This window comes from Pyricularia grisea (assembly GCF_004355905.1).
Source record: "Pyricularia grisea strain NI907 chromosome Unknown Pyricularia_grisea_NI907_Scaffold_4, whole genome shotgun sequence".
Taxonomy (NCBI): domain Eukaryota; kingdom Fungi; phylum Ascomycota; class Sordariomycetes; order Magnaporthales; family Pyriculariaceae; genus Pyricularia; species Pyricularia grisea.
Genome location: NW_022156718.1, coordinates 52,354 through 77,715, shown reverse-complemented (window position 1 = coordinate 77,715; position 25,362 = coordinate 52,354). Strand labels below are relative to the sequence as shown.

Genomic DNA, 25,362 nt, shown 5'->3' with positions numbered 1-25,362 from the left:
GGGGGGGGGGATTTTGGGCGAACAAACAATGTTCTGACATTCAGATAAATGTTGACCCTTTTCATTTTGAGAGGAAAATATAGGACGTAATAAAGAAAGGAGGACTTATCAATAGTGGAACTCGTCATGAGCATGGCTCGTTCATTCATTTGTTTGAGGCTTGGTATCAAGATTAAATACGGACTTTTTACACATTAACAAAATCTTTGGGTATTTGGCAGAGAAAACACAGCGGGTGACTTTTTACAAGTCAAAATTGCGTCCTCCTCTTCTTAGTATTAGCCAACGCGAGACACAATCAAGTTGATGTTGGTTTGCTACTGGCCCGTAGTAGGATACCCTATAGATAAAATATTGTCAGACTAGGCTTTTTGGGTTTCAGATATTGCTCAGGAGACTTACACCAAGAACAGACGGCAATGATGGCGTAGAGACACATGAGAAGCATGCCCTCCAGCCAATGGCTCTTGCCATCGCTGATAAGGTAGTTAACCAGTAGTACAGATACAAACATGACAGCCACCTGGAAGATATCAAAGCTCAGGCCCATGGCGTCCATGTTCTTGCCCCAACCAATGACCACAAGGAGTGGAATGAGGAATAGGGCGACCTGCATGCTCGAGCCGATGGCAACACCAATGGCCAGGTCCATCTTGTCCTTGATAGCAACCGTGACGGCCGTCGCGTGCTCCGCTGCATTGCCGACGATGGGCAGAAGGATGAGACCGAGGAACTCTTTGGAGATGCCACCCTGGGTGGTGACGTAGTCGATGCTGTCGACGAGGAACTCGGCGCAGAACGCAATGACAACGGTGCAACCAGCTAGTAGGGCTAGGGCGACGAAAAAGTGCAGCTGCGGCTCCTCGCTGTCATCATCTTCCTCCGCTGCCGCCGCCCTGCCGGGCTCCTTAAGCATTTGCGAAAGCATCTCCCTGCCCTGCTCGCCAGATGGTGAAATGGACTGGGCTATTAGTCCGCGGCCGGGGCCGGCGAGTCCAGCCGCAATTCCATTCCGTGCCGGATTGGGAGAATGGTTCCGGAAAGGCTTTGCGGGAACCTTTTGGCTTTCCTCGCCAAATACCTCCTGGTGGGTGTGCAGCTGGAAAAAGAGATAGCCAGCGTAAACGAACAGCAGGATTATGGCAGTGCCGCGGGAAAGGAGCGCCACATCATGATCCGGTGTGTTGCTGGCGCGGTCAAAGACGGTCGGGACAATAACACCAGCAACAGCCAGCGCAAGGAGACTTGCCGCAGTTTGCGCAACCGTCTCGTTGAAAAACTGCTCTCTCCTCCGCAGACCGCCAAAGAAGAAGCACATGCCGAGAACCAAGAGCAAATTTGAGAGAATGCTGCCGATAAGGGACGTCTGCACAATGACGACCTCTCCTTCCATGAGAGCAATTATGGCGACTATAAGCTCAACAGCGTTTCCGAAAGTTGCATTGATCAAACCTCCCAATGTCTCCCCTGTTCTAAGCGCTATTTCCTCTGTGGCAAACCCCAGCATTGAGGCCAGTGGGATAATAGCGATAAAGTTGACGACGAAGATTGCGATAGGGGTGACACTGGTAAAGTGCAATGCTATGCCGGCAGGAGCGGCAAATAGGAGAATGTTGATCCATGAGTTGAGAAAGGTGCGTTGTAGCTGGTTGGCAATAGTAAAGGGCTCCTTGGGCTCGACGTGTTTGAGGAATCGGGACACTTTTTTCTGCTTTCCATCGCCGGCATCGCTTCCAGTTTCCGCCCCGCTGCTAGAGGGCACAAGGCCGGCCACCGTCGTATCAAGTTTGGGCTCTGGTCGTCTTTGGCGCAATCCGTTCTCTGCAGACTCTGGCGACAGGCCTGTTGAGTTCTTGCCGTCGTCTCCACTGGCATCAACTGGCTCCTGAGACTGCTTCTCAGAATTAGTAGCAGTAGCTGCGCCGCCTAGGGACTCTTGATCAGCAGCCCTCTCGTTGTATCCCCTGCCGGAGACTGGCGCCGTGTTAACATGTACTATTGGCGAGTGATCGCTATCGTCTTCGCCGTCTTCCCTCTGTGCGCGACCACCACCTGCAGCTTCGCCACGCTCGACATCGATCGGGAAGGTTTGACTTCTCTCCTTGCGCCACTGTATGTGTGCGAATGGATTGAATGACGAGTCAGACCCCTTTCTGCTGAGCGCATTGGCTGCCCGCTTAATCTTGAAGTGATTAACTGTCGGCATTGTTAGCCAAAAATAGAAAGGGGCAAAAATAAAGGAGAAAAAAAAAAGATCGGAGTGTAAGGGATGCGGGGAATTCCGAGATGGTTGGTGGCTGAATCAAGTCAACTGGGTTTGGAACAGCAGCTGGTTATCATGTTTGTTGATAGGATGAAGCAAAATAACCGCCTCGCTGGCTGTCCAAGCTGGAAGAGATCTGATGAGATGCCTCTGGATGGACACGCAAATGTAGATGCAAGGCAAAATTGATTGAATGCGGAGAATGAAGTTGACAGAAAAACCTACATTGCGACATGGCGGATGACTGAACAAAAAAAGAGCCCAACGTCTGTTGAGCAACGACTGGAGAAACGGGGGAAGCGGCTAAAAACTCCGGGCTGTAATTCGGCAGTCAATCGGATCAATATTAGTTTCTAGTGCCAGTTGTAGCCTGCAGAAGAGTGAGGACTTGGGGTTGTAGCATCGGATGTTGGACAGAGCGAAAGCACGCACTCACTTGGACTTCGTCGAGACTTTGTCACGGATAGATGAGCGCGGGCGCGGGCGTCTCAGATCTTGCGTGGTGAAGACGTTTTGTAAATAAACATTACAAGTCCAAGATTATTCGAAGAAGGGTATATGGTCGGGTTGTGATCAAGTCTTGCAAGCTAAAAGGAAAGATGGAGAGGATAAAACATTAAAAGTCAAAGGCTTGGAAAAGAAGTGATGGGGAGGAGAATAATGCAAAGATCTTTGGACAATCAGTCAGTCAGTCCTTCTAGCCTGGGAAAAAATAGCCCGTGCTCAAAATAAGGAGAGACAAGGAGACAGAAAGAGAGATCCATACGAGTCCCTTGCCTGAAGGCACGCTTGGAGATGCAATCTGAATTTAAACAAAAGCACGGCCTCGTTTCCTTTAATTGCTGTCCATCCATGGATACAACCATGTGCTGCCTCCCTTTTTTTGCTGCAAGCGAGTGGGTTCTCTAGACAAGGATAGGCCATTGAGCTTCGCCAACGGCGCTAAACTGCGGGAGGGCGTTTCGGTTCTTGCCCACCTACCGTACCTACCCAACCAGTGGAGGTCAAGAATGACAGAAAGATAGCAGCAACCTTGGCCCACTAGCCTTATTTTTTTCCTTCTCAAGAGAATGCAATACAGTCATTCATCATCACACAAAAGATTTTATTCGCTCCCATCATCTGCGTACATACCCACGTATCTACCTACCTAGGTAACTAGGTAGGTAAGTAACCCAGCCACTTTAGGCAAAAGAAAGCCATGCAAAAAAGACCGTTAAGCTTCGTTCAAGGGGACTTTTGACTGGTTTGACGCTTTGCTACGCGTTAGCGCCGGCTTGTGTGCCCTGATTGTCGCTTCCATCCTCGCATCGATGACGTCGCGTGGTAGCTGCCCGTCGGGCGTTGTTCAAGGGCATAGGAGGCAATTTGCTGCAAGCTAACGACGGTCTCGTAAGCTTTCGACCGACGCGCCAGACTGAATGGGAAGAAACATCTTATCACGATAATTCCATGCTTTTGTCGAGACAGAAAAAGCAAACCCATCGTGGCCCCGCCCTATTGGCCGAGAGGACACAACATAAATTGTAAGTAGAATGTCGTTGGCGATTTCTACGCCAAGGAGCCAAGACGGCTGATCGCGCGATCAAAAAAACTCTTGTTTTTGCGCCAAGCAACTAACTGTTCCACTGTCATTGCTTGATACCTCTAACAAAGCTAGGTAGGTAAGTAGGTACGCAGTAACTAATGCAAACTCGCATTTGCCCCTACACCGTGACTTTGACAGCGCTCAGCAAAAAAAAATAAGTAAAAAAAATCATCAGCCGAGCGACTCCACATATCTAAGCCACCCACCTTGCGTCAGTATTTAAATCAAGGGTGACGTATGTCGTGAATCTATGTTACTACGTCAACATTGCCTCGTGTCAAATTTCTCTAGATCACTAGGCACACTAGCAGAAAAGGATGAACACCTACGTAAGGTAGATACTATTATACATGCATTAGGTACAACGGCCCCTCAGTACTGTACGCTGCCCCGTCTCAACAACTGCGACGCCGCCAGCACAGCCGGGCTCTGGACTCTCTGCTGGACCGGGCTCGGAATGACAGATAACGAATCCCCCGCCACTGAAGACGATAGAAGCCCCTGCGGTAACCCTCCAGATGGGAAATTCGGGATGTTGTGATCCGCAACCGGACCCGTGCCCGATCCGCTTTGGGATATGATCGTCGGCGCCATGATTGACGACGCAGGCTGCGGCCCCGACGCTTTCTCCAGAATTTCGCTGTAGAATGCCTCGAGCGCGGCCGGGTCGTGACAAAACTTCTCCATCTCGACTCTGATGGAGTTGGGCTCGTCCAGGGAAAACTTTATCAGCGCAGAGTGTACATTGTGTTCTCCGCCTAGTCCTGCATTACTGCTGGGGCCGCCTGTTCCCACGGCACCCTGGCCAGCCGGCTTTGGAGACCCTGTCGTATTGACGGCCCTGAAGAGGGGAGAGGACAGTGGCGTGAGGTCAGCGACGTGCATATGTCCAGCCAGCCCACTGTTACCGCCAACGCCAACGCCACCCTTCCTGTGTTTGTGCTGCTGTTGCTCTTCTTCCTTGCGCATCTCCTTGTCGCGTGCGGCCTGTGCCCGATTACTGTAAAGCCGGTTCGCAAGGATGAGGAAGTCCCCCTCGTCAGTGATCTCGGCTAACAAGATCCCCGAACGATGGATATACTGCGTGTACTTGAAATCAGGCTTCCCCCACGAATAAGTCACATCCACGTTACTGGGGAAGCTGGATGCCGACTCCATATCGAGCACAAAGTCGAATTTGCGCAGAATGGCTTTTTGATAAAATAGCCTAGCTGGTTGGGATAGGGGTGAGAACGACGTCGGGTCATAAAAACTGACAGGCTGCCTGTCAGGAGGCGGCACCGCAAGTTTGATAGGGTAGGGCTTCCTGAATGGATTAACGTCGCTGATGGTGCATGCCTCGGCAATCGGGACCTCGACTAGCCGCATACCGTATAAGCTCGCCTCCCTGGCCCAACCCTCGACGGCATCCTCAATGAGCTTTGCAGTAACGTTCATCCAGTCGATGCGCAAGTGGTAACAGTTGTCGGGATTATGTAGGCGATCATAGTGAAGATCAATACGTTCCGGCCGGTAAGACCTCTTGCGGTGATCGACATCGTACTTCATGACCTTGCTGAGCATTACCCGGGGCTTATTGCCTCCTGAAGGTAGTACTGGGGCCGTCGGAGTTGTCGTACCAGAAGCAAGTGACTCCTCTTCGCTCAGTGTCTGAGAGATGCTGTTTCTGATGATATCTCGAGGCGGCTGCTCGGAGATCGGGGTGGAAGGCACAGAGGCATCCCGCCATCTCTGGTTGAACCATGTGCTGGGCTGCGGCTTGGCAAACTCGCTGCTGATCTGGTAGAAATACTGCCCGTCTTTGAAGCGATGTCGCTTCTCAACGTGAACAAAAATCCCGGATTCTCTCCGGGTACTGCCTTCTTTCTCCTTGTCCCTGTCCTTTTCTTTATCCTTGTCTTTTTCTTTGTCCTTGAGCTTGTCCTCATCCGATATCATCAACACATTTCCAAGTGCTTCGGCTTCTTCTCTGCTATCCAGATCCTCAAAATTATCCAACATCCAATCAATCATGTCGGAGCCAATAAAGCAGTTGTAGTGTAAGCGGAGATGCCATCTGCGATTCTGCATCCGAACTCCACCGCTCTCAACAGGCTGTTGGATAGCTTCGGCCAATTGTGCCAAATTGAGGCTAGATTTGCGGAACTGGTGCTTGTTGGTTACAAGTTGTGCCCGACGGTGTCCCGCTTCCAGTCCCTCTAGTAAAGGCAATGTTTCCAGCTCGGCGGCAATAACTACGGATGGATCATCCGTCTTGTAGACAATATCCAAAGGGTTGGGGTCCTTTCTATGCCGAGGCCCGAGATCTTGGAATCGTCGATCCGAGGGTGGTATATAGCGATGCTTCTGCCAGAGTTTACCCAGTCGTCGAATGCCTTCGATGCGAGTTTCTTCTTCCTTTTCACCCGCAACCGGGTCGAGTGAAGTTCTGTTGACAATTGGTATCAAGACAAAACGAGCTCTCCAAAATCGGAAGCTTTCTGACAGCTCAAGGTCATGGCCGGCAACATATGAGTCTATGTAGTTCCAATTCCGCTCCGGCTTGGGGGTCGCAATGTCGATTTCTGTAGCAACGTAGTCCTCATCCATGATTGTGCGGATCGCAGGTTTATACACTTCAGGTTGCGCCATGTTGGAAGCTTGCAAAGCTGGCTTGCGGGTAAAAATATTGACCTCGACCTCGGTTCCATTGACACAGGATAGCTGATGAATGGTGTTACCCACAGAGAGGAAGATGCTGGTTCCATCCTCGGCACTATGATCTCTCGACAAGATGTCTGCTATTTTCATTTGTTTCTGTCCAAACGCCTTGGCGACTGCTTGACCAACGACGACCTGGAAGCCTTGAGAGAAACGTAGGCTGATCAGCTCTTTGAGTAGCTCTTCTCGGGTTTTTGCCTCTTCTGTTAGCTCATCGTCCAACTCCTGAGACACATTATACGGTTGCCTTTGGTATTCCGAATCGAACTGAGCTTGGGTAGGGAAATGTTCCGTAGTCAAGGGAACAGCAGCAGGAGTGCATAATGACTTCCACTTCATCACTCTCATTTCAGACGGTCGTGGAAAGACGTGTTGCCAGCGACTGTAGAGGTTCGTCTCATCGACCTTGTTCGCCTCGGGGTTGCAAGGGTTGAGAACTGTGAGCCATGGTGACACGGCTGCGCTGGGGGACAAAGTGGCTTGCTGGTCCGGCAGTTCTCCAGCTCGGAGTTTAGAGATGCCAACCTTCTGGGCATCCTCTGCCCTCAATGCGTTGGAGTACTTGATCTCTGGCACATCGGGGCCTGGGCCTGCGTGACGAATGACAGATGATGAGATCATAGTTCCAACCGTGCCGAACAGTGTCGAGTCTGAGGATTGCACGTTATTCCTGATATGTATAGGTCGACTTGGGGTGAGTCTAGAGGAGCGGCCAGACTCTTGAGCTCTTTCGGCAATTGGTGAGTCGCGAATTGCGGTCAGTGCCTGAGGCGATTGGGGAGGCTGTGAATATGACTTGATTGGCGTCATCCGCACTGGCAGCGGACTACGACTTCCAGATACATTCGCCATCGATGTTGCCGCCGCGACGTTCTCCACCTGCACCTCTGCGACAGCGACCTTGGGTGCGGCAATGCCAAATCCTCGCTGACCGAGGCTTATCTGTCGCATGAATTTTGGAGTCTTGCCCGAGGATGACTTTGAGTTTATACTGGGGAGTGGTGATTGGTGATAATTAACTGATACACGCCTCTCCGAGATCATAGATGCCCCGAGGTAACTGCCACTTTCGACCCCATGCATCCGGACGTTATCGCCATTGTCCCGCGGTCGAAAGCCCGAGTGGCGTCTAGAAGCTGGGAGGTGTGCTTTGGTGTCATCGTATTCTTGAAGGTGCCTCCAGGTCGTCTTTTCCCCTGGTTTAGCATGCTTGTCTGGCGCAAATTTTTGAAATCCGGACACGTGATCAACTAGGCCACCTGTGTGGCGCAAGTTTGGTATCAACGTAATGCCGTCAACGTCGTAGCGTCTAAACTTTGCGAGAGGTAATGGTTGAATGAGCTTTCGTGGGAACGACGGATCGGCATGAAGCGGTGTTGTTTCGATCTCGTTCGTTTCCAATACGCTCCTCATCTGAAGATCATACATCCTGCACCTGATGGCAAACTCATCCTGTGAATCCTGACAAGTGTTATCCGAGGCCGAGAGCGCTATGCCCTGATACGAGAGTGCTTCGTCAGAGTTGCCCGTCCAGTATGATACGTGCAGCCATTGTGGTAAAGCGTAGCTCCATTCGTCGTTGCTAGCATGAGACATCAAGGAAGGCTCCGCACGAGGGGGCACACTCATGTTTTTGGTCGGCGAGAGAGAGGATCCAAGGGCACTGGTGTAACTGCCGATAGCAGGTGTATGATACTTGGGCGTGCTACCGTCGTTGAAATGGGGTTTGATCTTTTCGGAGTGGCGTCTCCCCTTCTCTGGCACCTTTTTGTACCGGAAAAGTGGCACTGAATGTAGCGGGATCTTGGGGACGCAGATCAAGTCTATGCCTATGCCATTTCCAACAAGGGCCTCTGTTGTTCTTCGGAGCTCCTCGTAGTCTACTTCGAAAACACCAGCACCGGGACTGATGACAACAACCGAAATGCCAGTTCTCATCAAGTCTCTGTCGATGTAGTCATGGGCATAGACTGTTGACGCGAGATTGATTGCCTCCAAAAAGTTTCCATGGGTTGCGAGTGAGGATTCGGCTCTGATTTGCCTGTGGTACGGCTGTTTCGTGGCCCCTTCTTCTGATACACTCTGCATCGGGTTTAACGCCTGTTGATGATGAATACTGATGTCTCGTCGGAAGATTCCAAATTCTCGTTTGAGGTGATAAAGAATGCTCGTCCATTCGACACTGGTCTTTTCGCTAACTACCACTCGGTAAAAGTCCTTGTATGGGCGCTTGCTTCCGGACTTTTGGGTGCCGGTAAAGTAAGAATCTTGCAGAGCTGTCTCGGCGAATTCGGTGGATATGCCAGTGTCGTATTCGACCCGGGCAAAGAGTACAATGCTGACCAGATGCTTGAGCTTTAACGCCATCCACTTCTTGAAGAGAGCAGGCAGGAAGCCATTAACCACCTTGTTGAACATGATCTCGCCAGAGCCGTCAGAGTCAAAATCCCACATCTCGCGTGACATTTGTATGAAGAGTATGTAGCGAGCCGACTCGCTGCGATATATGGGCCTCGTGTGTCGGCCGAAGAAGGCAGAGCGTACTTTACGCCCTTCTACAAAGACTGCCGAGACCTGAGCCTTGCAGGTTCCCAGGAAGTATATCACCTGTCCCTGGTAGACGGTTCGCTCGGACAACTCCCCGACGGCCATTCGCCACATGTCGGCTCGCGAGAGGTACTGGTCTCTGAAGGACAGTTCCACATGTGAAGCCTCTATTGATGGGTTGTTGGCATCCTCTGGAACCAGGTAGACATGACCACCCTTTTTCATGCCGAATGCCTCAGCAACATGCTTGGCGACATACAGCTCTACTTTGGGGTGGCGCAGCTTCATATCCTTGGACATGTCCTTGACGATGAACAAGTAGCGTCTGTCAGTGGTTGTGGTGCTACCGCTCTGTGATGCGTCCATCGAGCTGTCATCCCTGTCTATGTGGTCCTGAGTCGGCATCTTCCGCAGGCTGGAGTGACCCGACTTCTCGGGCGGCACCTCGATGGCCATGAGGCTGCCGGGCTTAATGCCATTGTCGAAAAGATCCAGGTTGAGGAGTACCTCGTCGCGGGAGAAGGACTCATTGACGGTGACGGTGCACCTCCGCTCCTGGCGGCCAGTTCTGGAATGAGACTGATGATGCATGTGCCTCGTTGTGGAGTTGCTCGTGGTCGTGTCCGGGGTTCTAGGACCGCTGCCATCTATACTGGGGACTCGGTCGCGATCTCGGTCGGACTTCGTCGTCCCTATGGACTGACGGAGGGTCGATGGACCGGGCACATTCCCCCGAGCATTTCGATGCATTGGAGTTAAAAATACAGAGACTCGATTTGGCCCGAGCCAACCCCAACGCGTTCCTGAACTTCGATGATCCTAGAAATCGTCATGGTGCAGGCGGTACCATCCAATTTGCACGTGCCCAGCTGACGCGACTCTGGATAGATACAGTACGTTAATTGTGCCCCACCTAGACCCACTCAACTGGTAGACCAGACACTGTTTGTGGAACAGACTTTTGAACTGTATGAGTGGGTCCTTGATTACTCGTTCATCTCTTATAGTCTAGACTAGTTCTAGCTTACAAGAAAAGAGCCTTTGGGAGTCGGCCTTATCAGTCAAGTGTTGCCCTTTATGGACGCCGGGAACTTGCAGCCTCATCGAACGGGGACCTCAAGCTTGCCAGCTGAGATTCATCTTCTGGCAAAGAAAAAAGTTTTCGCCGATTCCAAGGCATGCCGGATCTCCGTCTTTTTTCTTCTTCTTTTCTCTTCACTTTGTTGGCCTTCGGCCTTACCTGGAGCTCAGGGATGCTTGTTTCTTTCTGAACAAGAAAACAAGAAGAAAAAGAAAAAAGGGTGCTGTCACAAAGGTGTGATCGATTTCTATCTAGTGCCCTGCTTGCCAGATTGACGAAATAATAAGCAATCAGTTGTGTAACACCAGCCACTGCCGGCATCCTGTTTCGAGATGGCAACACAACATATATGCAGACTTACCCCGTACTTTGGATTGTCTTGCGTGACTACTTAAAGTTACCTCACGTCAGATAGAATACCTACCTACCTACGTAAATTAGGTACCAACCTGAGGTAAGTAAGGGTTGCCTTATGTAAGATAATGAACGTGCCTCGCATAATGATCCTTTCTTCACCCACACAAACAAAACAGCACTCTGTACTTTTACATTGGTAATGAGAATTACCTTTTTTTGCCTCCTGGTAAAAAAAGCTGCTTTTCAAATGATACAGATATTGTATTATCAGCATTGTCCGTTGGCGGTGAGAGCATGGATTCTTGCGTACTACGCAGCAAGTTGTCTGACCAGGACACCTCGAACAAGGGTATCGGGTACAATGACACGAGAGCTTACGCGTAGAGCAGTTAGTCCTTAACGCTGGACCGTGTGCTTTCCAAACCTGTCCGACAGCACTAGTCACTACTATCTGCCTTATGTAGGTACCCAATGTATTATTTTGTTCCCCAAACGCCGGTGGAATCTGATGGCAGCCGTTATCCATAATAAAGCTGCCGGGTGTTACGGGCAGGCACTTGCCGCTCGGTCAGAAGCTTGCCCGAGTTCTCAAAGTCCGGCTGGGTATTTCGCCTTGTAATATATCAGGCAGTCACCTGCCTTAGGTACCTACCTTGGATAGTTAATGACTGTTGATTTGCTTGCACTCTAACCCAATCAAAAGCGGGAATTCTTTACCTATCCGATAGCAAGACTCATCGCTTGCACGCGGGTCAGACAGAGAGGCTTGCTGTTCCGTGTCGGGTGGCTGGACCGGGAGTCCATTGCTTCCTCCATTTCCGCGAGAGGTTTTAATACATTAATCAGAAACAACAGGTTCCCATTTTACAAATTCCAGTTCCAACCATGGGCGAAGTTGCAGTAGAAACGTCTTGTGAGAAACAAAATGTACCTTAAGGTGCTATCCGTATCTTAGCTTACCTTCGGTATGGTTTTGAGCATCTTGTACACATCCTTAAAAGATCACCCGCTGGTTCTGCAAGCGCGATGATCGAAATTGGCACGGTTTCTTTTTGCACCTGCCACGTACAACTCGACCCCCAAAACTAACACAGGCGCAGACCACACCTTTTCACAAGGTGTCAGGTCCTTTATTGTTCGGAATCATTATTGCTTCCATCAGAATTACATCCAGGACCGCTTTCATCTTCACATGCAGAAAAAAGCAGCAGCTTACTGTTGAATCCAAACATTTCTCACTTCAATCAGGCCTGCAACCAATCAATTTATAAAAATGGTGTTTCATATTAGCCGCAAGTCCAGAATCATTATAGCAATCAGTATATCGGCGCTGTTCTTCATAGCGGAGCTATATGGTGAGTGGTCGACATGTATCGGCCGTCTCAACCAAGGTCTAACACAGTGTTTTCTCTACCAAGTTGCATTCAGGACTCGCTCATTGGCCCTCATGGCAGATGCCTTTCATTATGTAGGAGGCAATTGAACTATATTTTCCCCCAGCAGGCCGGACACTAAAGGAATAGCACAGATCAATGATGTTATCAGTTTTGTAATAGGTCTGGTGGCCGTAATGGTTAGTTGACTTTTTCACCCTTAACTTGATCTAGAAACATTTTGCTGACTATGTCTCCGCAGCTCTCTGAACAGAAAAAGACGCCACCAGAGATGCTCCCTTTTGGCTGGCAGAGGGCCACTATACTGGGCTCTTTTTTCAATGGTGTTTTTCTTCTTGCTCTTGGTCTGAGTATCTTTCTCCAATCCATTGAACGTTTTATATCCCTTGAACGTAAGTAGTTCCTATTTTGCTGCCTGTGACAGAACAAGGCAATGGCTGACCGTGATCCAGACATGGAAGATCCTTTCCTCGTTCTCATCATGGGATGTGTCGGCCTCGGTCTCAACATAATCAGCATCATATTCTTGCATGGTATGATCTCTATATCCTACGCTGTCTCTTCTTGCTTTAAGAGACAAGTTTTTCTGATGACTGAGACGTACAGAACACCATGATCATGCCGGCGGACATGCTCACAGTCACTCACACGAGCAAAATGAGCATGTAGGTACTACCGAGAGACCTGGCGTACCGACTCGCAAGCGAGGCCAAAATTGCAGCATCTAGTTCTAGGGCTAGAACAAGCTTAAAACTTGCAGAGTTCTATTATGCTAACTTGTATCACCGCTAGGCGGATGAATCGGTTAAGGACGATTCACGGCACTTTTTGGATGCACATGCTTCTCATGCCGAACACCGCCACAACCTCCAAGTTCCCCTGGCCAAAGGCCATGCTCATGATCTTGGGATGGCCGGGGTTTTGCTTCATGTGGTCGGTGACGCCATCAATAACCTGGGAGTGATCCTGGCTGCTGTCATCATCTGGAAGACAAGCTCGGAAGCCAGGTTTTACGCTGACCCTGCAATCAGCACATTTATCGCCATCATGATCTTTATTACGGCAGTCCCACTTGTGCGGAAGAGTGGTGAAATCTTATTGCAGAGCGTACCAATCGGTCTCAGTCCATCTGATGTAACGCACGATCTTGAGAAGGTACGTTTCCAGGGACTGTTTACATGTCTTTCATCTCGAAGGCCTCCTGCTGATTTCATGAATAGATACCCGGTGTCGATTCGGTTCATCACCTCCACATCTGGCGCCTTGACCAGACTAAGACGGTCGCATCTGTACACATAGTGGTTAAGGATGAAGCCATTTCCGACTTCATGACAAAGGCTCGCACAGTGACGGAGTGTCTCCACGCGTATGGAATTCACACTGCCATTATTCAGCCCGAGGTTGCGTTGCATCAGGGGCGAGCTCTGCCGGCAGTACTCTCTGATGCGGATCAGACTTCAATAGGTGTCTCTACGCTAGTGCCGCCGTCTTCATCATCATCATCATCATCACCATCTTCTTCTTCTTCTTCTTCTAATTCAGTGCAAAGTGGCACAAGATGCCAGATGCCATGCAGCAGTCTTTGCGAAGATCTCCGGTGCTGCACTTAGGAGGACCAGAATCAGAAGGAATGTTGTTTTAGTGGGTTGAACGAAGGTTCTGACGCTTCATTGTTGCAATGAGGTATGACTTGGCGAACCGGAATTTGGAAGCGCTGTATTGGTGGGGAGGAGTGAATCTTGGCTAATAGCGTATATAAATAACCGATGGTGATAGCGGCCATGGAGTGCCCCGCTACAACCAGTAGGGACAAGAGATATTAACCCAAACAAAGCTGTATGCATTGTTTTGTGCTTGAAGTTTTGGCAATGTCTGGCATAGTTTGATGCCTGCAGAAAGTCAGATTCGAGCTCATGGGCTCAATGAAGAACCTCAGACTAATCCGGACACCGCTTGTACTCAAGGTCAGCAGTTCATATTTGGTCCAACCACTCCAATCTTCCTCAACCCTTGTTTTTCATCCAAGACTTTTCCAGAGTTGCTCGAGATATTAGATTCGCACGAGGCCGCGAATCAGGTAAACCAAAGCTGTTACACGTCGCTTTCAAGAACAACTGACTATATAGACACCGTTTCTGCAGGTTGGGACACAATCAGGTGATGTGAATAACATCGTGTTAGTGTGAGGCTTTTTGTGGCGTAAGACAGTGCAGTAGACTTCAGCTCCTCTTGGCGGGAATAAAGACGTGGTTGAAGTGTTATGCAAATATTTCTTTTCAATGTCAGTACCTAGCCTAGGACAAAAACGTGGCTTGCAAATCGTCATCACAGCCGCCAATGATGAATCTGAAGGTTTTTGCCCCTCGCCAATGAACGATATCCTCGATCCACATGCCGGACTGGACAGACATACCTCGTGAACCCCTATTAGTGCTAATTCTTCACATTATTTTTTATCCTTTTTTTCTTCTTTTTTCTGCTCAAAATAAAATTGACTGCATGGTCAAAATGTTCTTCAGTATTTTGCACATGACGCCTGGCTAGGTACTCACCAGTACAGCCTCCAGCCGTCTCAACCGAACTTTCCAGTGGTACACCAGAGCTCGGCTATTCGCATCATAAAAGGCCCCTTGTACAGGCGTTACCGATTTTCCGTTGTGCAACATACAAAAGCCGATTCGTGCCCCCATACCTATCAGATTGGGGGCTTTGATATCAAATCGAGATGGGTATGTGGCACACAACTGTGACAGCTTTCGCCTGCCAGATCAAGTAAGGTTATGCCTAGGGGTGTTAGTGGCTGGTTTTCTTTGGGTTACACAAAACCGTTTTTTTGTTCTGTCTCTTTTGTTTTGATGATACTCATAAGCCAAGCAGCTCATTGCGGCCATGGAATGACGGCAAGTTCTCCCGAGTAGCCTATGGGAGAAGCGAGAGATAGAAAAAAGGGTCTCTTGGGTGGTCTATGGGGGGGAAAATTGTCCTTTGACGAGGCACTTTTTTGCCCCCATGCTCATCAGCCGGGTGACCGCGGAGTATGTCGCATTAGCGTGGAAAATGTGCGGCCGGCGGCACACATCAGAGTTCGACGGCGGCCATTTCGCTTCCACGCCACGTTTTTGTGATATGGCTTTTTTTAGTGTGTCTGGAGTTGATTCAGGGTCTTTCATCAATATAAAATTCATCCAGGAGTTGTTGTTAATTTGTGGGAGCCTTGAGTTTCGAGGACTCTTCGGACTCTAATACAAAAAGAATTCGGATACTTCTTTTTCCGGCCAGAAAAGCTATGGTTCTTGTGTTAATGCAATCTGAAAGTAAATTTAGGACTGGTAACTGACATGTCGTTTATCTATCAGAGCTGGCGATGGCTCCTCATTCTACACCTGTGTCTCACAGGGCTACGAATTTAATGGCGTCCAAGTTTAGTCTAAAGTCCATGACAGATATATCTGCGAGCTACCCAGGTCATCCGTGATAAACGTCAACATTTCTGCGCCTGTGAATCGTGATGCCAGCTCCCATACAGTCTTTTTTTCACAATCGAATTACCATGTGTCAAGCTCTTAGGATGTGGAAACTCGTTAACCTTGCCGCCTCCTTGAAACATTGGAGTCGTGCTTGAACAAGAAGGTGGAATCATACTTGAGATTGATCGGCAACTGACAGCTGAACCATGGTTGCAGCTCGATGAATCAGCCAAGTCAGTAAGGCAATGGTCCCTACAGGCCGTGATGTAACACCGACTACAGCTATCTAGAGGCAATAATATTGCCATTGGATATCTCGGGGGAGGAGCTGAAAAGTATCAGTTTTGCTCAGTTCAACTAGATAGACCTAGTTCAAGATTACATGCATAAGACCGCGATTGTTTCATAGTCGTTAGACTGCTATCAGATTCAGCTCTTGTTTTTCCTCGTCATGGCATATCAATGAGATATTCAATATTCTCGTTCGATAGGTGTGTAGCAACTGTGAACCATAGCTGACAGGAGGGTTCGATCGCTTGCAGTAGCAAAAGTCTTGAGTCGCCTCCCCTCGTATTTTTTCGTTGCCCTGTAAGAAATTACGACAAACATTGGCAAGGTAGCTACCTGATACGTATCTACTCACGTTCCTAGAAGAAGGAGGTACCTGGTTATTTACCTAGGTAGGCAAGATATCTACCTAGGTACCTAAGCAGCCATACAAGTGAATACCTAGCAAGTAGCCATGGCTGATCAAATGGAGTGACGTAGAGTGCTCACTGGAGGAGAATATATTGGCCTGGCAGAGCAGTGTTCACTTACCACCACTAGGTAACACCTTTCGAAAATGCAGGGTCCATCTTGAACGACCAGCAACAAGTAATCTGTTCGACTGAGCCACGCAATATTGGATAGGTTGGGTATCACGACCACCCGACTCACATCGCTACTCCTACCTGACTTATTTTTGCCCCTCGTACGGAGCCAGGTCTCGAACGCCATCCATTGTCTGGGTTGTGTGGCAGCATCGCCCTTGAGTTGGTTCCTTCTCTGCTACCTTCCTCAACATCTCCACCTTAAGTTACCTCCAGCAAGGTAGGTACTTGGGTAGGTAGGTCAGGTAGTTCCCGCAATCGCCGAACTTTTCGTGTATGCCTGCCTCCACCGCGGTGAAAATCATACAACAAAATAGAGAAAAAAAAGACAAGAAGGGGAGCACAAGAAAGAAGCCACGATGGCCAACAACGAACAGACCTCAACTATGCCCACCACGGTGGTTTTACCCGCTGTCACCCCGTCTACAAACATCTCCAATGCCGCAGACATTGCTCCATCTTCACGATCATCCTCTCGCTCATCAACAGTTCAAAGTCTTCATTCCCTAGATAACGCTACAACATATGTTAGCCCCACGCATTCTTTGAACATATCCTGTCCTGCCACCGAAGCCTCACACAAAAAGCAAACCTATCCACCCTTTCGAGATCGCTTCTCAGTCTCATTATCCATACCTTCGAAACCAGAAGACCAGAGCAGCCTTGGCCGCCCGGGTTCCAAAATGGCGCTGTCTCCTACCCTCCGCAACCACGGCACGGCTGCACTCGCCGAGCTTGTGGGAACCTTCTTGTTCCTCTTCTTTGCCTTCTCGGCCGCCGTGGTCGCCAATGCTGTGCCGCCGGAGTCGATCGATGACTTCGTGGTCCCTAATATTCCAGGGCTTCTGTACATCTCGTTTGCCTTTGGCATCTCACTGATGGTCAACGTCTTTGCCTTTTATCGCATCTCTGGTGGTCAATTCAACCCTGCCGTAAGTCAACAAAACCCAACTTCACTGAGCTAAAACGTGGATATGATATGTCTATCCATTCCTTTACAGGTGAAGTGATTGTTGGGGTTTGTTTTCAGCACTGACAGGATGTTTGTAAAGGTCTCGATGGCACTTTGCTTGGTCGGCGCAATCCCACCATTGCGTGCCGGGTTTTGCATTGTGGGCCAGATTGTTGGCGGGATTATTGCCGCCGCGGCGGTCTCCGGTCTCTACCCTACCGTTTTGAACGTCGAAACCACACTGGCGCCTGGAGTCTCGCAGGCCCAAGGTGTCTTTATCGAGATGTTCCTCACGACGCAGTTGATCTTGGTCATTCTCCTGTTGGCAGTCGAGAAACACAGATTGACATATTTAGCTCCGCTTGGTATCGGCTTTGCCCTTTTTGTGACGCATCTTGCTGGTAAGTGTTGTTTGAGCATGGATTGATACTAGGAGAAAGCAGGTGCTACACCTGCCTGGATTGGAGTTGACCGTTTTGACTAGGTGTATACTTCACCGGAGCCTCGCTCAACCCGGCTCGCTCCCTTGGTCCCGCAGTCATCAACCGCAGCTTCCCTTCCTACCACTGGATATACTGGATCGGCCCCATGCTCGGCGCTCTCCTTGCATCGGGGTTCTACAGCCTTCTCCATTTCTGCAAGTGGAAGCAGGTCAATCCAGGTCAAGACTGGGATGGCATTGGCGAGAAAGAGGCCCAGAGGGACGACTTCAACGGAGCCAATGATCCCTTGACGAGGGTCGCTTGAGCAACTATCTGCACTTGGATGGCCTTCCAAGAACAACATTGATTTGAATATGATTTTTTTTTTTTTTTTTTTTTTTGATCGGGTCCAAGATCGCAAGGACATGTCACTGGATATTGTATTGTCTTGTCAGAGACGACACCAAGATTGATGACTGATGAAGACAATAGTTGCTGCAATGTTTTTGGCACTTGGCAATGGTTTGCAGAGCAGGCGCTAACTTAAGGCAAGCAAAGAAGACTGGGTCAACTGAAGATTATCACCACCGTCACAACACACCGCTGGTGGTTGAGGATGTTGAATGATTCCCGAAGTGGAAAGTTGCATTGCTTTTGTTTCCGAGGGACTGGCGCATTCGCCTGGCCGGGCTCCCCATGCATTTTACGTCAGCATATTAAAAGTACCTATTACGTAGGTAGCTACCTTAGTTCTTCTACTGTAGTATTCCTAGCAACAAAGATAAGGCTTTCTTTCTCTACTGCCGTACTGGGGTTGATTTGCTTTTTCGGGAGCCAACCTAAAAGACGTTTCGCTGCTGCGTCATATTACCAGTTGCCTGTTATATGTAGCACCAGATTTCAATATTTTTCATGTAATACATTGCAATGTCGGTCTGCTACACATGCTCAATCGAATGCTCCTCATCAGTTGACCCCGTGAGCTTGTAAGATAATTAGAGCTCCTACCTTTTTGAGTTGTTTTGCTGACAGGCTTTTCCAAGGCGGCGCAAACGGGACGGCCCAGGCATCCCGCAAACCCGTAAGTTCTGAGCCAAGATCTTCATATGACAAGGAGCTGACGATTAATCATATTGAAAAAAAAAAAAAAAAAAAGTTCCCTCGACAAACCTAGTCCGCATCCCGGATGGAACCATACAGTGATGGACAACACTTGGCAACAACTGAGCCAGCTAATAAGAGCGAGGCGATTTCGAGAATGGGTGGCGACAGCAAGCAAGTCGTGGCAGATGGAGATGAACATGTCCAATTAACTGTAGTTTTGAAGAGCAGCCAGCCTGATTTATTGCCTGCTGCTACGTAGTACATATATGAAATTTTCTTTTTTTTCTTACTCTTTTTCTTTGCTCCGTTCCACGAAATAAATGTGATAGGATCTATTGTTTTTCGTCCATTATATGCCGCACCGACCGGTAGACAGAACGAGCCTCGTGATCTGATCGTCCTTGAACCGGTGTGCAAGGCCCGCATGAACCCGATGAGTGTGTGGTCCTTTCTGGAAGTCTTTTTGTACGCGCTTGGGATACTTGTGTCGACCTGTGCATTTCCCAAGGAGTAACAGAGCTTGAGATGTAGTTGAATAAGGGGCTTGACGGTAAGTAAGTGAGCGAGCACGCCAGTAGGATGTAGTGCGTGCGGTTGCAGTAAAGTACCTTACCTACCCAGGTAATGCTTAGAGTACTGTACCTACGGAGTAGGCCGCCTTCAACAATGGGGAAAAACAAAAACCGTCAAAGTCTCGGGCTGACTGACCAGCGTTTGCATTTAGCGGGACTGGGAGTTGAGAGTTGCGTTGCAAGTGGACCCTTAGCAGGGGTTCATGTACAGCACATCCCTGTGCACCCACGTTGTCGCTTGCACACCGCATTTTCGTGGTGCGGGTCATTTAGTTGGGTCTTGGGATTTTTTTGGGGGGCTTTTCTTGCCTGCTGGCTTTGCTAGGAGACATGCTGGGAGGGTCATGTACACCCGCCAACCGCCTCCCCCGCCCCGCCATTGCCCCGGGCACTTCGTCAGGGGGCCCCTTCTGGCCGCTCAGTGGGATAGTGGGATGGGCGCCAAAAAAGCATCTACCACTGGACCCTAGTCAGAAATCCAAACCACTGGAGATCTGTTGCCCACTTCCAATGCGGATTTTGATTTCCCCTCGTGCACATCGCCCCCCATTTTCTCCCTTAGCTGTCAAATCACAAGCAAGAAATAATAGATCAAATGGGAAAGAAAACATAAACAAAAAAAAAAAAAATCCGAGGGCCCCCCCCTCCTCTCTCCTGTTCGTCTTTACCTGAGAGCGTTTCAAAGCCCGGTCCAGAATTCACTTTGCTTTGAGTGCAGGCTTGACTTTCTTCTTGTGGAATCGGACCACCGGCAAGAAAGACGTTGAAGATAAGAAGGAAAAAGAAAGACGTTAGCAAGTTGACTTGCAGCAAACAAGTACCAAACCGGTCAGGGCGAGGTGTGGTAACCAACGATAGTTCGCAGCACGGCTTCTTTTGAACTGCGTCGCATGCTCGTGGGTGCAGATTGCTCCGCAGCCAGGTCAGTGTCCCGCTGCCTGCTCTCTTATTGATTTGATTTTTTTTCTTATGATTTTTAATTTTTAATTTTATTTTATACTTTATTTTTTTTTTAAATTCCGGTGGATTCTCCCCGGGCGTACCGTCTGGCTTTGCCGTGTATTTCTTTTCCCCCCCTCGGCATCTGGACCTTGTGCAAAAAGGTTCAGTCAAATCAATCGATACCTTGTGTTTCTGGGCCATTTTTTTGCGGGGCAAAGTTTGTATGTCGAGTACCGCCCGCCCGCCTCATCCATCAGTACTTTAACCTGTTCCGAATTTTCTCCCCCCGGGATCAGGACTGATTAGATTTTGATTTTAGATTCGAAAAGCAAACATCCTGTTCACCGTCCATCCATCGAGGGAGGAGCAGGGACGTGGCTTGTAGCTTCGCCTCATCTGCAGCAACTGACTGCTGCATCGTCCAGACCCTGACAGGAGCAAGCGGGCAAGCAAGCGGCTGCGTGGGCCAGCCGTCCTCCACATCCCTGGGGCTCACTAACTCAACTCACTCACTCACTCGCTCATTCACTCAAGCAACAAAAAAAGAAAAAAAAAAAATTGACTTCCTGGCTTTGCAGCTGTGGGCAAAGACCCAACCAGAGATACATGCATACAAGATACATACATGTGCTACGCGCCACCGCAGGCAATTTCTCTCGTGGTCATCCTTCCGCGGTTGCACGCACACGACCATGCTCTCTCGATTTGACGAGAAACTGAGGAGCAATCTGCTGCGAACATGACGGCTCTTCCTTGAACCAAGAAGGGGGGACCGCAAAACACCTCGAAAAAAGCATCTTCATACCCTGACTTGAGTAACCTGTCGTCTGTTAGCGTTTTAGGGTGCTGCGTAAGCCAGCCACCAAAACAGAGACAGTCGTCACTCACAAGGTGACCTTTCACCACAACCACATACGCCTCCCCGGCACAACTCAAACAATGCTCGGGAAGCTTTTCAACCTGACGGCCGGCAACAATGGCGACGACGCCACAGGTGCACAGGATCAAAATTCGACATCTCCCTCTCAGCTGATTTCATCTCTCGAATCCGTCCAGGAGGACATACATACCCGGAACTTGCTATTCCCCGACGCCGAGTCTCTGTTCCAGCACCGCAACGACCAGGTCTTTCCGCTCTCGGCTGGCCCGGCTCTGCCTTCGACCTCGACTGCCATCAACTCCTTCGACTATGACTGTGACGTCTTTCTCGATGCCCAAGATGTCCGCGTCCTCATCATGCAGGATGCCCTCAGTGCTAAGCCCGCCGCGCTGATCTATGACAGCCGCCCGCGTCCGCCGCCCACCAGTCCAGTGTCGGACCGCCCAGACAGGTCTCCTTCCGTGGCTGGGTTCGCCACGGGCCCATTACCTGATGTACGACGCGGTCCAGTTTCTCCGAGGAAGTCTAGCATGAGTCAGGGTTCCCGGCCTGCGAACATGACGCAGGATGGGTCGCAACCGCAACCACGACAGAGCGCCTTTGACCGGAGGGCGTCAATGCACGGGCGCACTCAGCCGCGCATCGAGTCCGATGCGCAACGTGCGAATCGCGAATATGCCGACGAGATCAACGTGTTCTCTAGTTGCATCTTTGGAAATTCGGAGCTAATGGCCTACAAAGGCACATCCACCAAGGTTCACGTGGTCCCGACCGATGGTCGCAATGAATCTTCTAGCTCGATTTTGGGGGACGGAAGGGGGTCCCTGGGCAGGGCCAGCATGCGATCTTCCAAGCTGTCGCAGTCCTTTTCTTCTGAAGCGGTGGGGGATTTTATGCCACAAATGTCATCGAGTGTGCTACCTCGCACTCCACAAAGGAAGAAGGTTCTAATTACGCGGCTGTTCCCCGTGACCGTGCCGAGCGACGAATCAAACGATCTTCCAATAACAACGCCAAGCAGTCGGTTCTCGGAGGACAGTGCCGGAGGATTCCCTTTCCCACAGGACGGCGAGGATGGCAAGGCAAAAATGAAGAGACCACAGCCGAAGCAGAAGCGTACGCCCATGTATGCCGTGGCTCTGGTTATAAATCTTCCCCAACCCACCGGTGGAAATGGAAATGGCGTTTCGGTCTCGGCCTCCAGGCAGGGAGTCTTTCGTGGGTCGAGCTCATACAACGAAAACGAAACATTTTCATCTTCTTACGGCTCTACCCGTCGTTCTGGTTGGACAATGGTCGGACAAGCTGCGGGCGTCGACTCTTTCGAGTCCGCATACGTGGGCGACATCGAGGATCGCATCGACCCTATAACGCAGCACTGGGATATCATCATGCGGACACTAACGCACCTACAATCTGTGGTAGCAACCAAGCTCTCGAGCATGTTAAGACAACATGATATCGGATCTCCTGATCAAATACCGTCGTCAATAAACTCGCAACTATCACGACGACCGTCTGTCTCTAGGCGGAGGAGCGACGACGGGGCGTCCACGAAAGCCCCCAAAATGAACGCAAGGTATCTGACTCTCCATCCAAACTGCTTAATGGACAATCACGAAGTCACGCGCGAGATCGAGATTGCGCAGGCACGCATCGTAGCTGGTCTGCGGGCCACGCGGGTCGTCACGGGACAGAATCGCTGGGGAATCTGGCGCGAGGAAGCAAGATGGGTAGCAAAGTGGGCTGGAGTCAAAGACCAGGGGCTTTTCTTCCACAGTCTCCTCACAGGATACCTTGCCACACATACAGACTGGCTGCAGGCGCTTGGTCCGTCCTTCCACCGAAAGCGTCACCAAGAACAGGCGAGGGCTCGCGGCGATGAAGACATGTCCCTTCCGGCTCGCACCGTTATTATTGCCCGAGACAAGATGGCCGCAAGGAGGCTGGTCTTCCTACTTGCTGCGTTTCTACCGGCAAATCAGCAATTGCCCATCAGCATGCGTGCGCATCGACCGAGCACATCTGCCTCCTTTGGTGGCCCCTTTTCGCATTCTCCTCCGTCCTATGCCGTTCCGATCCTGAAGGAAGAGTCCCTCAGACGCAAGATCAATCGCCGTACAGCACCGAGACGGTTGTCACATTCGCGAACCGTTAGCCTACAGGCACAACCCGCAACCCGTAGCTCTGGCCTACCTGCTCAACTCGCACATCTGAGCATGGAACGCGGACATGAAAGGAGATCCTCCGATGCCATCTCAATCCGAACCACTCATCTTCCAATTTCGACAAGCGATAGCCAGAACCGGAAGAGCAGCGCCGCCACAGCAGCGACCATCACACCAGAGGCCACGATTCCTCACTTTGCTACTCTACAGAGACAGGAATCCTTGTCCAGCCGACGACCAGGGAGTGCGAGTAGCACTGCCGCTGATGACTTGAAGCGGACTTTACAGAGGGGAGATAGCAACCTTAGCACAACTAGCGGAAGCAATAGCCCTGGTGCCAGCGAACCGCGGCCGTCCTCGAGCACTTGGGGCGTGCTCACTGGTCTGTGGAATGCCAGGCGTCGAGGGTCTCGTGGTTCTACCGACACAAGCCCACCGAAGAGGGACTCGATCAATAGCATCCTAAGCGCTCCCCCAATCTCGCCCACCAAGACATCCCTCCGCAGCCATCAGGAGCAGTTACGAAGCCCTGCGCGGCTGACGGCGGAATCAAAGATGCCAAGAGGTGCAGGCCTCACATCGACTCCGGACCTGGGATCCCGGGAGCAACGCACAGAAGAGTCACCGGGAGGCCGGAGGACAGAGTCTCCGTCGGCAAGACAAAGCGGATCTCGCTCGCCACGCCTCTCCCGTCTTGCCACTTTGTCAGATGACGGATCAGAGGCTCTACTGCCGCCCAGGAGGAGCGACACTTTCCAAAGAATTCCGGACCCATCGGGTGCCTTCGAGTCACCGGTCAAAACCTCGATAAATATCAACGACGGCGTGATAGATGTCGATGTTCAATTCCCCGAGTACATCACATCTTTCGAGACTGCTATTAGTTCACCTTCAAGCAGTGGCTACCTCTCAACGCCTGGGGGCAGCGGGTTAGAGCTTTTCGAACAAACGAGCCGCATGGCTGCTGACGGTGATCAGCCGTTTAACGTGGCAGGTTGGCTTCAACAATACCATCCAGACTTTATACTGCAAGCCATACCACCACAAGAAGATTTAATGGAGCAGGTCAAAGCGTCTCTAAGGGCGGAACCATCACCACCAGTCCTGTACTCACCATATCATCCCATGTCAACAGAAGCACAGCAGCAGGAACGGTGGCTGGATGTCAGCAGTGTCATTGTTGCAGACACTACGAGCTTCTCCATCCAAAGAATTCGATACCGACGTCTTGTCAAGCTGAAGCCGTTTCAAGACCTCTCTGCTGGCGCTATGCTCACAGCATCATCGGTCAACACCCAAAGCCCACCTGTAGCTCTTCTCACCCCGGCCGTTACCCCGTACGAGACAAAGTTGGAGGAAGAGTTCATTGTGGAGCCCATCGTCACGCTAGATGACGTCCTGGTTGAGGCCGTCGAGCGGGTCGTCGGCCATGTCGGCCTAGACTCGGCGAGCTCCTCCCGCTCCACGAGCAAGCGCCGTGAGCGGAGCAACAGCGACGCAGCAGGCTCGGGCGAGGCCACTTCGGCGACCCGCCATGTGGCCGTGCCGTTTGGCCGCACCCCCAAGGCCTTGCAGGAGGTACCTCGTGCCGAATGCAAGATGGTCATACTCTCAGCGCTCGAGGAGGTGATCAAGGAGGTAGTGGAGCGGCGTGATAGGGAGCATCGTGAGATGGATAGTGACGAGCATCGCGAAAAGGAGAGCGAGCTCACAGTCGCTGTCAGAGGCTGGTTGGAGAGTGTCGAGATGGGAGAATGACAACCCTACTCGCCGGCCTCGACAACAACCACATATACCTTATTTTCCTGGCCCATACTCTAATTGGGAGTTGTCAGTTTTTTGTTCACCATCTGATTTTTTTTTTCAACTATTACTTTATGATTATTTATTTGTATCAGTAGCATGGCGCTGGCATCTTGTTTTCTTTTCTTTTCTTTCTATCCTCTGGACATCACCTGGCCTGTGGTTAGGCCTCTCGAGCAAGGGGCCAGCATTCGTTCGTTGAAACACCATGATACCCCCCGATTTGTCTAAGCTATGACATCAAAGCTTA

General features: G+C 50.4%; 6 protein-coding genes across 6 annotated transcripts; 4 read left to right on the top strand and 2 right to left on the bottom strand.

The window, feature by feature from the left end:
* Nucleotides 1-317: 317 nt before the first annotated feature.
* Nucleotides 318-2,206, bottom strand: PgNI_06731 (uncharacterized protein; the record flags this gene model as incomplete). Its single annotated transcript, XM_031126751.1, has 2 exons — nucleotides 318-340; nucleotides 403-2,206. 2 exons carry the CDS (start codon nucleotides 2,204-2,206, stop codon nucleotides 318-320), a joined length of 1,827 nt encoding a protein of 608 aa, XP_030981675.1.
* A 2,017-nt stretch (nucleotides 2,207-4,223) lies between these two features.
* PgNI_06730 (uncharacterized protein) lies at nucleotides 4,224-9,848 on the bottom strand (the record flags this gene model as incomplete). Its single annotated transcript, XM_031126750.1, has 1 exon — nucleotides 4,224-9,848. One exon carries the CDS (start codon nucleotides 9,846-9,848, stop codon nucleotides 4,224-4,226), a length of 5,625 nt encoding a protein of 1,874 aa, XP_030981263.1.
* Nucleotides 9,849-11,809: 1,961 nt separating this feature from the next.
* PgNI_06729 (uncharacterized protein) lies at nucleotides 11,810-12,330 on the top strand (the record flags this gene model as incomplete). Its single annotated transcript, XM_031126749.1, has 3 exons — nucleotides 11,810-12,004; nucleotides 12,065-12,109; nucleotides 12,172-12,330. The coding sequence occupies 3 exons, from the start codon at nucleotides 11,810-11,812 to the stop codon at nucleotides 12,328-12,330; spliced, it is 399 nt and encodes a 132-aa protein (XP_030981041.1).
* A 33-nt stretch (nucleotides 12,331-12,363) lies between these two features.
* On the top strand, nucleotides 12,364-13,540 carry PgNI_06728 (uncharacterized protein; the record flags this gene model as incomplete). The annotated part of the gene is made up of 4 exons (XM_031126748.1): nucleotides 12,364-12,463; nucleotides 12,537-12,595; nucleotides 12,723-13,085; nucleotides 13,151-13,540. The coding sequence occupies 4 exons, from the start codon at nucleotides 12,364-12,366 to the stop codon at nucleotides 13,538-13,540; spliced, it is 912 nt and encodes a 303-aa protein (XP_030981040.1).
* Nucleotides 13,541-16,628: 3,088 nt separating this feature from the next.
* Nucleotides 16,629-17,968, top strand: PgNI_06727 (uncharacterized protein; the record flags this gene model as incomplete). Its single annotated transcript, XM_031126747.1, has 3 exons — nucleotides 16,629-17,201; nucleotides 17,322-17,622; nucleotides 17,706-17,968. The coding sequence occupies 3 exons, from the start codon at nucleotides 16,629-16,631 to the stop codon at nucleotides 17,966-17,968; spliced, it is 1,137 nt and encodes a 378-aa protein (XP_030981169.1).
* A 3,232-nt stretch (nucleotides 17,969-21,200) lies between these two features.
* Nucleotides 21,201-25,067, top strand: PgNI_06726 (uncharacterized protein; the record flags this gene model as incomplete). Its single annotated transcript, XM_031126746.1, has 1 exon — nucleotides 21,201-25,067. One exon carries the CDS (start codon nucleotides 21,201-21,203, stop codon nucleotides 25,065-25,067), a length of 3,867 nt encoding a protein of 1,288 aa, XP_030981168.1.
* Between the last annotated feature and the right edge of the window lie 295 nt (nucleotides 25,068-25,362).